Source organism: Amblyomma maculatum, chromosome 4 (assembly GCF_055883805.1).
Source record: "Amblyomma maculatum isolate TAMU_Amacu chromosome 4, ASM5588380v1, whole genome shotgun sequence".
Classification (NCBI taxonomy): Eukaryota; Metazoa; Arthropoda; class Arachnida; order Ixodida; family Ixodidae; genus Amblyomma; species Amblyomma maculatum.
The window spans coordinates 127,880,466-127,898,623 of NC_139347.1; the positions used below are offsets into that span (position 1 = coordinate 127,880,466).

An 18,158-nucleotide genomic window follows, 5' to 3' on the forward strand; every position below is an offset into this window, starting at 1 on the left:
TGTGTGTGTGTGCGCAGACACACGCACGCACACACACACACACACACGCGCACCCGCACGCACACACACACACACGCACGCACACACACACGCACACACATACACACAAACACGACAAGTGGAAGGCACACGCTGGGCCTTACCCCTAGTTTGGTAAATTTTGATCCGACGGCGTGCGAAAGGCTTGCGAAATGCGAAAGATGTCTGGGAAAGAGAGACAGAGAAACAGAAGAACAAAATAGCATGGAGGTTAACTAGGCGATTGCCAGGTTACCGTATGAAGCTTGGGCGGAGCCGCGCGCGCGTATTCCTTGCTGTCGAAACGGTAAAATGCACATCATTAGCAAAAAACAATCAACTAATGTCACTTTTAACATCATATGATTAGAGCGTACCGTCTGTCATAACGCGCTCTGGAGTGCTTTTTTTTTTCTTCTAGAGAATAAGCAAATATGAGCCCGCATGCATATCAAAACAAAACTTTACATGAAACACATCACATGTTGCCAGCAAATGTGCGCCACTTACATGGCATATGTATGCTTGCCACGTATGATGTGTTTCATCTAAAGTATTGTTTTGATGTGCATGCGGGGTCGCCATTTGTTTATTCTCTAGAAGAAAAAAGTACTCCAGAGTACGTCATGACGGTATGCTCTAATCATATGTCTCAGCTTACTTCACTATACAGCAAACCGTCTACCAAACTGCGGTGAGCATGTTTTTTACGCTGCCGTCTCAAGCGGTCCGAAATGTGGCACCCAACTTTGGTCATTTTCTGCAATGACAGCACATCCTGTACGTAGAACCGTCATTTTGATCTCATCATATAATGTTTATGAATGACGCATTTCCCACTACACAACGTCAGCCAATCAGATTTCAGGAGGTGGCTCTTGACAATGGGCAGTTCATTTCCCCTCATTCGTAACACAACGTGCGTTCCTCTCGATCATCGATACCTGCGTTTTCCCTTCACAATTACTTATATATACCATTCAGACATCACAAATAGTTCTGTTAAAAATATGTTTTCGCGCTCACGTAATTTTTACGTCACCGCAAAAAGCCATTTCGACAGACCGCAATCTCGCGCCCCAAATTTCAAACACGTGACTGTTCAGAGAACCAATCAGAAACAACATGGCGCCGTACGGTGGCCATCAGAATGAAGCTTGAACCGAGGTACTTGTATGTTGGTACCAATTCGTCTGAAATATTATGTAGTGAATACACAGTTTGAATAAGACGTATCCGATTAGTAAAAGAGAATTTTTTTTTTTTTGGAATGTTAAGTTGCACAAGCCAGGTAGAGCACCATACTGTTACTCACTTAAGGTCAGCTTGAAGAGCGAGGCGATCGTCGTCAGAAAAAAGTTTGTCGGTAAATTACACAATGATAAGCGAAAAACCCAATTTCGGAAGAAATGGAGTCGGGTAATTCCTTAATTAATGCCAGGAAAAAATGGCCAATTATGGTTGCGTATGCCAAATGTACTCAGTTGAAATACTAATTATGTTATTGACAGCGGTAAATTGAAACCTAGGATAGAGTAAATCTGTAATCCGTGCGATAAGAAGATGGTGGATATAAAGCAGTGTTAAATTGGTGTTTAACACGTTGCTGTGTATCCTGTCAAAATCTTAGAAAAATAAAAAAAATATGGAGTCGACTTGAATACCAGCCTCCACAAGGGAAGGAAGTTCATGGATGAATAAATTGAGTTATGTTTCGCATGAGAAGCCTTGCGGGAGCCACGTTTAGATCTGTTTGATATTTAATTAACTGTTATTGGATTACGTGTTCCAGTTGTTTGCATATTACACTGGTTAATGTTTTTTTTTTTTTTTTTTTCAGTCGTGTGGAACCAAACAGGTTTTGGTTTGGTTTGTGGTGTTTAACGTCCCAAAGTGACTCAGGCTGTGACAGACGCCGTAGCGGAGCACTCCGGAAATTTTGACCACCTGGGGTTCTTTAACGCGCATTGACATCGCACAGCACACGGGCGCCTTGCTTTTCGCCTACATCGAAAAGTGGCCTCCGAGGCAGGGATGCGATGGCGCATCCTTAAGCAATGAAGTCGAGCGCCGTAACCACTGCGCCACCACGGCGGGGCCCAAACAGGTGGAGGCGATTCGGAAAATATAGCAGGCAATATGCGATGGGTTCAGATGAGTTCGTGACCATCTTGTTATTGAAACCAAGGTTATAAGAATCTGATGTTGTTTTAAGTTTAATTATTAATGAAAAAATACCGGTTTAAGCAAGGATTACAAGTTTTATTTTTTATTTTTTTATTCAAAGACCAATTCCAATTGCTTTTAAGGGCAGTGCCTATTGGCTTCTTTGCTGAACGTGAACACCCAAAGCATTTACAGGAAGGTATCGTTAACATTAGACGAGTCACGTTTTGTCCAAAAATGGTGCCCGTAGGCAGCATGCACGCGTCACCTGAGCGCGTGTCGAGGGAACCTATGTGCCCGTCCACCACGCCACTCCCAACGCCGAAATCGAAACACACAATTTACCCTTCTGAGAAGTTCCAGCCGCGCCCGCGCGAGCGCGTGTCGGAGCGAACTGGTTTTTTTGCTTTTGATTTTTGCGCGCGCGTTCTCCTCCTCGCTCTCTGTCTCCTCCAACATGGCGTCCTGCAGTGGTTGCTTCCGCGACCGGTCCACGGTCGGAATGTGGTGAATCCCTGTGCTGCGTGATCGGTGATCGCCTGCGTGCGTTTCATTTTTTTCGCGTTGGTGCTAGTTATATTGTGTGCGTGGCGGATACAGCTCAGTCCTGCGGCATGACGGCCAAGAGCGCTGACTTGAGTCGGCGCAACCACAACGGTGCGAGAACTGCAAAGGTGAGAAGTGGAGACGGTTTGTTTACGCTGGTGCACTGCCTTGCGCGCGATATTCGTGCTCGTGCCCTCGTGCTCTCGGCGCGTCAGGACCTCGGTATTAATGTGGTTTTCGCGTTGTTTGGTTTGGCTGTGTCGCAGGGCTGCGGAAGCCTGTAGGGCGGCGTTATTCTAGTTGAGTGTAGTGCTCGTCATTGGCTTTGCTGGCTGTGCTTCTAAACATGTGCTGTCTGCCTCGCGGGCGGCGCGCGGTTTTGGAGTTGGTTGTGAATGAAGCGAAGAACAGTAATCACGGTGTTGAAATGACCTGTTATATGTAGCGTACTTCATGCCTTCGCGGCACAAGTGTTTCGTTTTGGCGTTAGCCGTTAAGGTTGCGAAGTCTGACGCTGTCACTTTCGGTTCGTGCTTTTCGCATTTGTTGGCCGTCGCTTCTAAACCACTGTGTTCGAGCCTGCAGTGTGCTTTACTGCGGCACATGCGAATTTCGCATCTTCTAGTTTTGTTAAGCGGCAAAGACCGAAAGAGGAGGTCGATGATTACTGCAGGCGCCTTGGAAGCGAGCCATGCTTTCAGCGCGCTCCACGAAATGAGGTAAGGTGTAGTCGTTTTTTTTTTTTTTTTTTAATATAACATTTGTTCAGCAGAAATGCCGGGAATATGTGACTATTTTGATCTAATATGGTCCCGTCTCGATTTTCGCGTCACATATCCGAACTTTTTTCTGCCGCGGGTAAATAAACAACATACTTTGTTGCATTTGTGTGCGAACGTAGTATATGTAATAGACCGACATAGTCGCCATAATGGGCTGGTCATCTCTCGATTTTTTGCCGTGCAATACATATAAAAGCTCTACATGCTTCCAGGCATGCCTTGCTGCGTCAGTAACACTAATTTATGCTTAAACAAGCTTAAGCTTTTCACGGGCTGCGTTCGTGCTTTATTGCATTTTGATTTCGCTTTTTGACTAGTGACCCCAGGCTTCCATTTTATAGTATTGCTTGACGCTGCTGTACACCCAGCAACATTTTTTCTTTAAAGTTTTTTATTTGACAGAGTTCACCCATGCCTACACTATTCATTTTATGTAATAGCAATTCTCGGAGAATAAAAAGCTATATGAGTCTTGTTTATGTGACGCCTATCTAGGTATCAACTTCGCCTGTCGTTTTGCTTGCTTTCTAACTCATGGCAGAAAAGTAAAATAATCGTATTGCAAACCAGGGCAGGGATACCACACAAGTTTTTGTACATAACGAATTTTACGTGCACGTTAACGTTCGCTCTTGACAAGCGAACCAATTTGTCGTACGTACAGATAGGCACGCAAGTAGTTCTGACATTTGATGCCAATTCTGTTAAAAGTTAACTCCGCGCTTTATCGATCACCACGGTAAACAGTGCAGGAAGGTGGGATTCTTGCGAGCACATGAAGCTTCGATCCGATGCGAACGTTCCGACAAGAGGGTTTTTCTTCTTCGGTGCTATATGGGCAGCACACATACGGAGGAAATCCCGACAAAGACATTTTTTTCGGCTGCAAGATGTTTTTGAACGATATGTGTTTGCATATGTATCCGCAGATCTCTGGGAAAATCGTAGTTTTTGCTGCTATAAAAGGATGCAACTTAAAAAACAGCATTTGATAACTATGAGCCATAGTACTCGACCTGTGTATTCGCTAAGCACTAGACAAAATCAGTTTTCGAAATTTGACCATACTAAAATGGCTAAACGGATCGAAGTTACTTAACTTACATTTTGGTCTGATTCTTGACTCTATTACGTAACTAATAAAGCCTTAAAAGCAGTCTTCTTTCGGTCTCTGATGAATTGTGTGTGGAAGGTACTGCATACTGCAGTTGTATCCTACCATAAGGACTTTGCTGTCGTCAAAAAGCGTCCCCCGTAATATAATAGGAAACTATGGCTCTCTCAGGTACTCGATGCGAGAGAAAGGCAAACTTCGAAAGGAAGATCTTGCTGCGCTCTGGGACAATTCCCTTCGATGTTTTTTTTTGTGCCAGGGCCTAACAGTATGGCCACAGTTCACTCATTAACATTCGAGTCCCAGGAAGCCGGACTCGGCACAGTGTTTCGCCTTAGTGGGGTGGACAATGCTCTCATCTAGCCGACTGCTGGCATACGGGTGGTGCATTTGCGCACGTAACGCTTCCTCCATGTATTTTCCTTCAAATGAGGCGACGAATTCATCGGTGTCCAAATGTGACGACGCTTGTAAGTACCGTTGGTGCAGTACGAAGGCAGGCAAGCGAACGCTCGCGGCGCGATCGGCGTGATGGCAGCAAGTTTCGCCCTTGCACGTTAAGATTTCCTAATCTCGCGATAGTTAATTTTGCAGCACGCCAACAGCGATACTGACGGACATCGAAAAGCAGCAATTTAATTTGGTGCCCACGTTCTCGTTGCTGGAAGGTGTATTGGCGCAGACGTATATAGGATTAACATGTGCCTCGTGCGCACAAGGCATTTTATCCTGTATACTTCTCCGCTAATCGAGAACATGGGTGCCGCTTATAACGCAGTACTTTACGATGTCCGCGTGTCTCGCTGCATCAGGTATTCCGCGTGCAGTGTTAATCAGTGGAAAAAACAGAAAGCCATACCTTTGGTCCCTTATATCGCTTTACCTCGCGTGTACGTTGCGTAATCTGGGCACCTAAACGGGGTGTTGCCCCTCGGTTTCTCCATGCGTAGTCATGTAGGGCGGCTTCGGAGTCCGCGGTTTTCGCAACCTTGTGGAATCCATTGTGACTGTTGGTTGTGTTCACCACCGGCAATCTAGCTCTAACATCGTCTTACTGCCGCGGCGCGTGTAGACCTCTGCACGAAGACACATGTGTCGACCGTGATTGCTTACCAGTGCGATGCGCCCGTCTCACGAGCTTAATCATCGAGCAGGTTTACTGAGAGGCGCTGCACCTTGGCTCCCTCCTAGGGAAGCTTGCCGACCGCTGTGTTTAGTTGTCACTGGAACGAAAAAGGCTGCCTTTTGGAACAAGAAGAAAAAGGGCACCCGAGAATCTCCCTAAAAAGGCTCGCTACTTCCACGTCAAAAGGGAGTGACGGTATTACCTGCATCGTAAAAAGAGCGCAACAGTGTTTGTCGAGCATATTTCACATCCTCGTTCTACTTATATATTCATCTCCTGGGTATTTCAAATCGTGTGAATGACACAGGTCATCTTCAGGCTGCCGCTTATTGCAAAATGTTTACAGGTAAATCGCTATGGCGCTACGCGGAAACTCCCCTCGCCGCGCTAATTTCCGTGCCGTATGAACTGGATTGTCTCATGCACCGCGGCGAGCGTAGTCCCTTCGCCATTCTCTTCTATGGCACACCGAGAACAATTCCAAGCTAGCTTTGCGACCTATTATTGCTCTTTTTTTCCCGACTTTGTGTAAAGCCATAGAATAATTTTACTATGCGTATATTATTAGCACGCGGATTATACGACCTTGTTCGAACCCTGCAACTCGCGTTCATCAGCCGATCTGCGTGACTTCATCGGCAGAGTATGCTTTTTATAACGCTACCGTGCCCTACGAGCTCTCAGCGCACACTGTGTCGTAAAGCACTCTCACGCAGACGCGTCAGTACAGCGCCCTGTAGTCGTAATCGCAGATGATGCTGGAGCACCCCTAGCGTCTGCTTCGAACCGGCACGGGAACGGTTGCTCGCATGGTTATGTGTAGTGCTCCGCTCTCTGTACGCTGCTGGCGGGGCGAGCGTGCGCTATGGCGTCCGGTATGTATCGCAGCCGGCTGGTCAGAGGCTGGGCCCGTCCGGCGGGTTGTCGGCCGAGCGCGGCCCGACGCCATTTGCATAACAAACTGCCTGCCCCGCCCGCTCCTCTTCTCCGCATTCCCTGTCTGCTCTGCTCGCTTCCTCCTTCCCCTGCTCGCAGTGCGACGGCCTTCCCTCGCCCAGTGGTTGTCGGCGTCTGCGCGGTCACCCAAACCGCTTGCTTCCGTCGCAGGTTTCCACGTTCGGCGCCACGCGGTGTCTTGATTGCGGGAGGTGATCTTCGCCGCTTGATGATGGCCTTACTCTAGGGTAAAAATAAAAAAAATCATGGGCTTTTGAGGTACCTAAATCGAGTGGAACATCCGAAAAGTTTGGACTACAGGTGGTGGTTCACGGAGATGACGGCTTTCAATGCACGTCCTGAGAGTGTATTGCAGCTAAACACGCAGGGTAATCAGCTGCGGCGACAGCTACGATCTTACATACTCATACTCGCTTGCCACTATAAATTCCTTGGGTAGAATTAGCTCCGCTTTCTTTCTTTTTTTTTTTTCGTTCCAGCTCAGCGTATGCAACGGACAAACTTCTTATATATAGTTGGGTATGATCGAGTAAAGCAGTGCTTTCGAACTAAAATTATTCGTCGTTTATTCTGGCTAGATTGATAAATAGTGTTAAAAAGCGCTCTTTGAATTACCCGCGCCAGGACACGTGGGCTGTGACGTCACGATCTTGCGAACCAATCAAGAGTCGGACACAAGCAAGATCGTCGGTGCGTTCTCACGACTGCACGAGGGCTTTCACTCTAAAATGCAAGTGACGTTCTCTGGCTCACGTGACGTCGCCTTCTCCTCCGTGAATCCACCGGGGAACAAGCATTTCCCAGCTTGGAACATTCGCCCACCATACGCTCACGTTATTTTTGTACACATAAAGACGTTTGCGATCAGAACTGCACAACATATATGTCTTCATGACGGTGCGGTCTTTCAACTTTCTTTGTATTGAATGACAGCTGGCTGCTTCTGCATGGCGCTTTGCGGCGGGCTTATTTCGACCCCCTCAATCACGTGGTTCTCATGCTTCCAACTTGTTTAAAGATAGGAGCACGTCGATATGCATCTATTTGTCATACAAAAGCTCAGCTGTCGCTCTTGATGGGCCAATTACGATCTCTACGCAAGGTTCATTTGTCGCACGCTACACCTAAATAGCTCGCATTGTAGTCGTGAACAGAAAATGCAGGCGTCCGGCGTGGTACCTTTCCGGGACTTCAATCAGAGCTTATTTCCAGCATGTTTAAGCACGAAGTGTTTTCAGCGCGAGTTGCCGCTGTGCCGCCAGAGAAAACACAGCGCCGAACCGAGGGGAACACGGAGACAAGAGAGGACGCGCACGCACGCACGCACGCACGCACGCACGCACGCATGCACGCACACACACACACACACACACACACACACACACACACACACACACACACACACACACACACACACACACACACACACACACACACACACACACACACACACACACACACACACACACACACACACACACACACACACACACACACACACACACACACGCGCGCGCGAATGCACTTGACACCAATCGTGCTTGCAAAACCAATAAAAACAAACGTACCTCCAATTTGGGCCCATCAGAACTCCCGTAAGCTGCACAGATTTCCAGTTTAGAAACTATGTTCTACCTGCCTTGCGCTACTTGGCTAGATGTATTTGCACGCATTATAATAATCTTGTCTCACGGCCTTGTACCTGCGTTCACATGTATGGATATACGAGAGATATTTGATATTAATTTTCGCGCAGGTCGCGGTCAAATGCGGACATACGCCTAAGATTAAGAATAAATATGAGAGAAAGAAGAATAAAGCTCTCCATTTCCTTCTACGCTAGTTTGGCGAAATGGCGAATGGATGGATGGAAAAATATTTATTATCATCGGCTTTAAGAGGTGAGGGTTCAGTTTGATTGTTGGCCGTGCCAGATGACCAACTTGCGGAACGGCATAGAGAGAGAGAGAAAGAAAAGTTTATGGCTTTCAAGAAAACTGATGTTGAGGTGATAGGGAGGTTTTCTTTTACTTGACCTGGTGCTGATGTGGCAGCGCCGTGTTGTGTGGCATGATATTTTTGCTTTCGCCGCATTAGGCACAGTTACTCGTCGTAATGCTCTCTGCTTAGTCTGGCACCAGGGGAGACGCTTTCGTGTACCCCTGAGGTGCTCCAGTATGTCGCCGTTTAAGTGTGTATGTAGTTTCAGCGTCGCTGGCAGCCAGATTTATCTTAACCCCTCTCCCCCCTCCGCTGAATGAGGAACACTTACGCGAGTTGGGTAATGTGCCGCTCAGCGCTCAATGAGAACTTGCTTTGCCGTGTCCGAGGCTGGCCGGCTGTGTTTCTATTGATTTGCCGTTAATGCAACTACTGTCCCTGTGGCCCGCGTCGATCAGAACTGTCATTTTCACTGCGTGCACATAGGCACATGACCGCTCCTAATGAGTGTTTAATGTCAGCCCAGCAAGGTTCGCTATTAATTTTGGTGACGCGATCTTTTCTAAACAACATCCGGATATCAACACTGGCAGTCCATGCATTATGCCTGCATCCAATCGGAGCTGCTAGGATTAATCCACCAGCTTGTTTTCAAACAGTCGTGGCCACCCATGCCGCACTGACTTCTCTGAAATGTGTGGTTTGTCGATGTCGATATTGATGCAGGGCAAATATATATTTAGCTCACCCTGGGTGATTAGTTCATTGACTGATTGATGACTTGAAACCAATAAACAAATCTAGAAGAACCAGTACATATATATGCGTGGAAAAACAGCGGTAGATAATGTGACCAGAACCCACTGTATGATTAACCTAACCTATAAATTAATTACCGCAGCCAGAATGACTGACGTTTCCGAAAAATTGAGTCCTGGCTAGCGGTAAGCGCTCTTCAAGAAACTGCGACCTTCCGATGTATTCCGCGCGTTCAAGAACATACACTATAGAATGTGGAACCTTGGTGGCATTCTGTCTCAATTAACTTGCGAAATTACTTCAGTCTACATACGCGCATTTCTCTCTACTATGCTTTCATCCATAGCCATATCAACTATTGTATTTCGCCTTGGGGAAACACATACAGAACACACATAGCTCCGCTACAACACATACAAAATCAAGCCATACGCATCATTACTTCTAACAGCCATTTGTGCAGTGCTGCGCCCTTGCTGCAAGCTCATAACATCCTTGAAGTCTCATCCATGTTTCATTATTCTATTGGCATCCTCGTATTTAAGTTCATGAATGGATCACTTCCCATCTCAATAATTAATAGTACCCAGTTCCCGAGACATAGCTTCACTCGGTTTTCATGCCAAAATAATATTTTACTGCCAAAACCCAGAACTAATTACGGCAAATCCACAGTTAATTTCTGTGGCTCATTTCTGTGGAGTTCATTACCATTCAGAATTAAGCAATCTTCTAATATTCATGCCTTCAAGCGTAATTTTCGTACTTTTCTGCTGTCGGGGTAAAAAAAAAAAAAATTTCATTGATAAAAATACTTATCCCAGATACAATTGTTTTCCTCTGTTTTGCATTTATATAACATGTTCCCAATTTATATTCTGTTTATATTACGCTATCATGTATTTCTGCGTGTTCCACATTTATATTATATAACAGTTACAGTTTTCATCCGCTGTTGTTTGCACTTAATTATTTTTGTTTTGTATACTTGTAACAGGAGGTCCCCTGTGTAGCCATTGGCTTTGGGACCTCCTCCTGTACTTACCAATATTTGTATTCATTCGTTGCATTGAATCAATAAATTCTGACTCTGATTCTGAAAAAAAAAAAAAAAAAAAAAAAAGGGGGACGGCGATCCCACTGTCCAAAAATGCAAAAGCAGCAAGACATGTAGTTCAGCGTTTCTAGGGCTTCCCAAATTCTCAATCACTTGTACGGAAAGAAAGCCATTCGTTCTTATATGTGAATATCATTTTTTACCTTTTGGGATAGATCAAGGGCTCAAAACACGGCGGGAGAGCAAACCGTGCAGCCTGGTTACTTTTGGCAAAGACGGCACATCGGTTGTAGCCGTTGTTCTTGATTGCAGGCCGTCATATCAAATGCGAAGACAGTAGTGTACTCGTGGTTTCGCTGACAATTAAATTTGACAAGATGCTTTCAATACTTTGTACGTCTAAATATAAGCGTAAGTTGAGAAATAGCGAAATACGACTCAGTCCTGCCGTCACGTATGTCTCAACTGATTTGCCAGGGTAAAAGTACAAAGTACTGACGGAAAGGGGGTGGTTTCCATCCGTGTATGGTTCCTAGGGAACGCGTGTTATAACTTGTGGCAGCCGTCGACTGGCTCTCGTACTTTAGCGCTCGTCCCGTCTTCTCCTATGTCTGTGTCTGTGTTATTTGCGCTAGTCTTTTTATTTATGATACTTTCCACAGCGCTGCGACAAGTCTGGAGCGGTGACGCAAACCCGCCCGCGCGCGGTGCTCAAGACCCGCCTGATTACACGTGCGTTTCGAGCGCCCGCGGGTAAAAGAAAAACTAAAAAGTAATTACTGATCACCATGCTCCTATAGGCGTAACCATGAAGATAAAATCTGTGTGTTTCTCGAAAATTTCTCAGTTCAAGAAAAAGTCGTCTTGGGGTATATGGAGTCGTGTGATAGCGCTCACGTGGATGATAGCAATTATTCATTTAACTGAAATCTACTGGCGCGGGATTCCCATAAATACGTTCGACTAAATCCAAGAAAAGAGCATGTGGAAGAATAGCCAATCTACCATGTCATCTGTCATAGCTCGCTGCATGATCACGCGATATCCACGTGAGGTTAACTGAGTATCCTCCTGAAAACGTGCGTTTTTCGCTGTAAAGTTGCAGTAGAGCAATGCTATGGAATCGCTGATATGTTCAAAGGCGATTAATCATCCCGAACATCACTTTCAGCGTAATGTGTAGTCCCGCTTCCTCAAAAGCCTCTACCGCGAAGCTTAGTTCAGTGCATTCTTGCTGGCATTTTAACCTTGATAATACGCACAGATTGACGCAAATATTTGGGGCACTTAATCTGCGCCTTTAAAGGCCCACTGTCCACCCTCCGGTCGAAAATATTTTCTTCCCCGGTGACTGTGAGACTTCGCCCCTGGAACGCAAGGCCGCAAAATGTTTTTGAAAAGAGTAACTAATAACGTAGTTACAGCCACCGCAATCACCCGATTCTATCCTGCCTCTCTCTTCCGTTCCCTCGCAAAGGTTTTTCACTCTCCTGCCCGAGGTCGTCTAGCCTCCGCAATACAAATTCCCCTTCCTCCTCCGCGTTTGGCGGGAGGTGGAGCGTGGCTCTCCGCGAGCGCGAAAAAAAAAAAAAACGGTCGAGGGAGCGCGCGCCGCTGGATTCAGTCTGGCCGTGGCGAGGGAAAAGCGCGGTGCGAGCGGTAGACACCCATCCTTCTCCCGTCAGTCAGCTAGACGGACCAATGGACGTCGTTCCCGATACGTACGTCATTATCGGGGCCCGTCGGGCCAGCGCAGGGAGCGGTGAAGCTGGCTTCTCAAAGGAGAGCATGAGGGAGCTTTGAATTGTATTTTCGATGCTTTGCGGCGCGCGTGTCGCTGTAGAATTTTGCACAGACTATCTCCGGTACCTGATCGAAACACTGGGCTCCTTTTCTGAAAAGGGCTTTCCCTGGACAGTGGCCCTTTAAAGGTGTTACGCTACAGCGTTACTGGCTGCCGTATGCAGCTTGCAGCTCTTCATTCGCGTACACGCACTTTATACTACACAACGGTAATCACTAATCCCCGAATGTGCCCCTTTATTATTTCACACACGCTCTTTAGCATACAGTCTCAAGCTACCACGTTGCATGAAACGACGCTCGGCACTGATGCAAAGCCCCGTTTCAAGCAAGTCGTATGAAGATGTCTGCGTAGCTTATAGGGGTAGCGAGTCTTCATGGCGCAGCAACCACGGTCCCTGGGTTCGGTTGCTTTTCAATTTCTACTCTCTGCAAAGCGCTCCTGCCATCTCGACCATTTCATCTGGTCGCATGACATCACACAAGCCGTGCTGGCCAATCGATCCATGCCCGGCCATGCAACCTGCCAAATGCCGCCTGTCAAATGCATGCTAGCGATTTTTTCACTCACTACTCCGGCAAAGCCGGCGTCGAATTTTCTGTAGAAAGATGTCACCTGTATGGTGCAAGCGAGTGCGAATGGTCGTTCTTTCGTGAGGCTGATCAGGTTGACTGACGGAATCTGCCAGGCCAGGGATAGTACGCAGCAGGGCACCTTTGCTGGTAGCAAGATGTTTTAGCACATGTAGATCATGACGAAAATTGCACCGAACTTTTCCTAACACAGCGAAGAACGACTTCTGCCGCCCCGCTTTTATTCCTCGATGACTGCACCCGCATTTTGGGGCGAAGCCTTTGGTTCCCCTATACCGTCCCCACTGGAGCAACGGGCGGCCGAGAAAGGCTCGAAACCTCAACGGAAAGTGGAAAAGATTCGCTTCTGGGAATCTCTCGCGAGAGTGCTGTCCGTTTCGCTGAAGCAATGCCCGCCACAGAGTGATTCGCAAACGTAGTCTACGCTGCATAGCCGGTGCGATGAGTGCGCGAGTTGAAGGAATGGTGCGACGACGACGCGTGCTCCTCCTCGAGACGCTCAGAGCCAGAGCCCGCAATCATCGGATCGCTGTGCATTACGCGGAGCGAACCGTGGCTCTCGCCGTAATGCGCGTGGGGCCATGCAGCGACGCGCTGCACCGCCCCTCAGCCCATTCCGCGAGCCCCGAAGAATGCCTCTTGAAATGCAGTCCTCACGGAGAAAATCGAATAATCTGCATGCTGCGCGCGCGCCTAGGATGGTGCCGTGTATAGCAATGTCAGCTGCAGCGCGCTGTGTACGGTCCTGATGCAAGGATGGCCAAGAAGGATGGCGTGTTCTCGGGTGTATGCGACGACCTTCGGACGAACGCGGATTAAGCACCTCTGATTGCGCTTTAATAGTGAACGTTGACGGTTAGCAAGATGTAGCGTCCTTCGCAGTTACTTCTTTAATAAATGAATATTAAGGGTAATTTAATTAGGCTAAACACTATTGATTTATTGAGTACCGAAAGCCGAGGCTGTATGCACGTAGTACGAAACAGTGGGATGAATTAGACGGCACAATATTTGCATAAATGTCTCTCATGAGCTTGGAGCTCTGCCGCAGTGGCTGAGTGGTTATAGGGCTTTCCACTACACTGAACCGGAGAACCCGGGTCCGATCCCGGCCGCGTTTTCCGCTTTTCGATGAGGGCGAAAGGCAAGGCTTTCGTGGACTCTGCGATGTTAGTGTGACGTTACAAAACACCATATAGGTAGCCGAAATTAACCTACGACATTCCTCTATAGCCTGAATTGTTTGGGGCATTAAACGACCTCGTTACTAGTTTGCCCATCTCTTCAGAGGGCTTATTTTATGCCGATATTGGCTTGAAATTGTATCGTGGCAATATCCCCACCACTTCCGCCTTCGCAGGGTTGTATAGAAGTGGTTGAAGCTGCGTCATTGGATTTGTGATGCCTGTAAATTGGAGACATCGCGTTATCACTCGACGCGCGTTATTCGCTATGCATAGAAGATAACGCGCCGCATTTATCGCCGGAAATTTTGTCACATTACCGTAGGCTCGGAAAAAGGGCCAGGATATGAGGGGCCACATTAAAAGGCCATAAACAGAAGTGTCAAGAGAAGCACTTTAGAAAAAAAAAAAAAAAAGTATCCCAAAGGTCACACCGTAATGCGGGCGGAAATCAAATGTACACTCAGGAAGCGAATATATTTTTCAAACTCGCGGGGAAACGTTGCGCGGCGGTGCAGCGGTGGAAACTGTGCGGGAAAACTTTGAACGACTTGCAACGTCAGCAACGTTCTCAGTGTGCGCATTAAGCTCTTAATGGCTCCAGATAGGAATAAAAGTGCTCAGACAGTCGACGTTTGTCGGCAAAATGTGACCGTTTCGGGTCGGCGCGGGCGGGAATGGAAGAAAAAAAAAAAAAAAAAAAGAACATATCCGAGCCGCTACGGAAAAGGGCGAACCCGCGCGCCAATGTCGCTGCTGCGCCTCGTCGTCTTCGTCTCGCCCGGTGCGAGCGTCGCCAGCTGCTAAATGATTTTCAAGAAAGGGATGCACATATATCGGAGAAAAGGGAGGAAGGAGAAGAAAAAATCGAAACTAACCCTGAGGTAAAGCGCGGTTCGGTGCCGTTTAATGCGAGTCTTATTCTCGTTTTTATTCCGTTCCGCCGCAATGATTCGCTTCGCCCCTTTTACTTTCCCAACCGTCGTTCCGTCGGAAGTAGTTTCGCCGTAACGTCGCTTTTCTCTTTTTTTTTCTTCTTCTTCTCGCGATTTTGTGCGTCTTTCGCTATGTTTTAGGGCTTTAGCCGGCCTTCCATGGTGCCTGCTGGCACCACCCGGAGTGTTCCGCACGAGCCGCGGCTGCGAAGAAAATTGAACAACGCCCATAATTTTGCGAAAACTGCACAAGTACCGCGGGCTTTGCGAACATCGCTGAACGCGCTGTTTGTCGCCCCTCACTATAGAGAACGCCGTTGCATTCATTCTGCGTCGTGGAAGTTGCACCCGAATACTGAATGAATCGCATTGCCCCGAGATCCCCCAAAAGTCATCACAAAAGCGCCTTACTCGAGGGCGTTTTTTAAGGAAGTGGATTTACGTATATAGCACGAATGTATCAGCAATACGTAAGCATCACCCATTTTTATGCAGCGTGCGGAACGAAAGAGCTCAGAACATATCCGTGGTCTGCCTTGTTGTATGCCATATTTGAAAATAGCCATAATCTGTGCCCACCTCTGTATAGAGTTCCGAGATTTTTTCTCAATTGGTTCCCCCGCCGGGGTGGAGCAGTGGCTACGGAGCTCGACTACTGTTCCCAAGGATTCGGGATCGAATCCGGGCTTCGGCGGCCGCTTTTCAATGGGGGGCGAAAAGCAAGGCGTCCGTGTTCTGGTGCACGTTGAAAAACCCCAGGTGGTCAAAATTTTCGGAGTCCTGCACTACGACGTTTCTCATAGCCTGAGTCGCTTAGGGACGCTAAGCCCCACAAACCAAACCAAACCTCAATCGGTTCAGAGTGGTTGGTGCGTCGATGGTTGCAAGATAGACAAAATGACATCTGGTCCACGAATATAACAACGTTGACAGCCGTGTAAATTGTGGATCTATATTATTACCACTGTTGCTTGAAAAATACATGACCGTAATAATATATACTCTACCATATATAAGTAGACAAAAATTAACTCGTCGTGTGCAATAGCTCGGTGTAGATCTTATACAAGTCGTTCTTATGAACAATGAATTTCAGCTCTACAAATGAGCCTTCTGTATAGTTAAGACGATTCCTCACTCATGAGTACACATCCTCTGATTCCCCTAAAATGTGTTTGATACCGTGGCTTTTCAACGTTTTCTATTAAAACAGGCACGCAACACTGAGAGCGAAGTTTTAGGCAGCATCACCGTGATCCGCCTCCGCAGGGAACTACTACATATGCGCAGATCATCATGAAGGCACTTGGTGATGCCTGGAGCCAGCCAGCTGAAAGTAGTACGCTCGTTGCATCGGAAAGTCCCATTATTCAGAGCCAATCAGCGCATCCCCTCTGGTGGCGCTTGTTAGCGATAACGGTCGCGGATTGCGCTATGATATCTCTATAAAAAGTGGATTCAGTGTTCTGCTAGACATTTGGCAACAGTTAATGATTAGTAATATAGTCTTTCTGCAATACCGTCGGTTGTTCCGCGACGATTACTATTAGCTAGGAATCATCCGCTTTCTACTCTTTATTACCATTACCGATCTTAATATTTGTAAACGGGTACCTATAACGGTTTACGCAGACGATTCTGTCATTCAAAAAAGTTTCAATCCTTCTGATACTTTTCTTCTTCAGTCAGGCCTTTGTAATCATGGGTTCTTTTTCCGTGCACTCATTAACTGTAACTGTGACGACCAATTCACATAAACTGTAACCTTTCGAGAAAAATTTGCATTGCACGTGAAGGTAACTATGGAAACTGCATTTTTAGTTCTTTTTTTTTCCCCGCTACTGAGGTTCATTTAAACGTATCTATCAAAACAGTCGTTTCATTAAAATTCATATATATATATATATATATATATATATATATATATATATATATATATATATATATAGTATGTTCTCTAGACGGGAACACTATAGCAAGTCGTTTACTAAGCAGGGGTGGAAGCGCTGCTCCAATTGCTCCATTTTGCTCCAAACTGCTTTTCCTGCTTCATCCTGCTCCAAAATGCAATATTGCTCCAAAGCTGCTCTGAAGGCGCTTTTTTTGCAGACAAAGTAACCAGTGATCAGGAATTCATCAGCCCAAGCATAGGATAAAAAAAGGATCATGTCAGGGGGTTTCGAGGTGTATTCTAAATGAATAAATAGACATGCACAAGATAAGGAGTGGAAATGTCGTTGCTCATTAATCTGAACTCCAAATTAATATCTCTGCTAGAGCGCATCGAAGTAGTAGACTCGAAATTTGAATCTATCGAGTCAAATTAGGAAAACGCATTATTTCAGTCTAGGTGTTCAGTTATGAAGTGCACCAGCACGCGTTCTGTTTGTGCTAGTCCGTTCCAAAATGTTGCGAAGGTCATCCTGTGTTATAAGATGTTTTGGCCGCTTGTCTTGTCAGAGATGAGTGCGAAGTTGGAAAGCCATTGAACTTGCTTAAAAAGGCATCAGACTGGATATTTTGTATTTCATAAAAGGAAAACGCCAATTCTCGAAGGCGTTTGACCTTAGAAACTTGCTCCAAAACATAATTCAAATGCTCCAAAACTCTCATTTCGTTGCTCCAAAGCTGCTCCAAAATGGTTTTATTACTGCTCCCAAAGCTGCTCCAAAATGCTCGAACCTGCTTCCACCCCTGATGTAACGCTCTGGAGTACACAAGGTGTTTTTGTTGACGGTGCAAAAAGTTTATGTATACATACAGCTTGCTGTACAGTTATTTTAAAGTATGGTGCTGTGCTGGGGCCAGAGCGGAAAATGAAAAATTGTAGAACATGGCCCTAGATATCACGGAGATCAGGCGCTGGACATGTCTTGCAGGCAGGCCTCACATCGGCAGCGACTTGGGGGCTGATCCGATATGTTGCGCCCTGCCATCGCTTTCCCGCCATAGTGCAGTATGTTTGCAGGTCGTGAGAGAACAAACGTGCGACATATCGGCACGCCATGCGTACGCAGAACACGTATAATCAGCCCTGCGTCTTCGATTGTGGGCGCACGTATTTGCCTATTCTTTTTTTTCTTTCGGAAGGTTGGCTGGCGTACACCCGGCGACCATCGACTGCCCGGTGTGGCCCCGAGGCGAATTACAGGGAAAGTCGGGAGAGGGAAGGGGCG

The 18,158-nt window shown here is 46.8% G+C and overlaps 1 protein-coding gene across 3 annotated transcripts in view; it reads left to right on the forward strand.

The window, feature by feature from the left end:
- The first annotated feature begins 2,645 nt into the window (after positions 1-2,645).
- The window catches only part of Tmtc3 (Transmembrane O-mannosyltransferase targeting cadherins 3), a 329,866-nt gene continuing 314,353 nt past the window's right edge, over positions 2,646-18,158 (forward strand). For all 3 annotated transcript variants that reach the window (XM_084602460.1, XM_084602461.1, XM_084602462.1), the window contains exon 1: positions 2,646-2,858. In XM_084602460.1, coding sequence (XP_084458586.1) covers positions 2,799-2,858 — 60 coding nt within the window. In that variant the 5' untranslated portion in view covers positions 2,646-2,798. The remainder of the gene's footprint in view (positions 2,859-18,158) is intronic.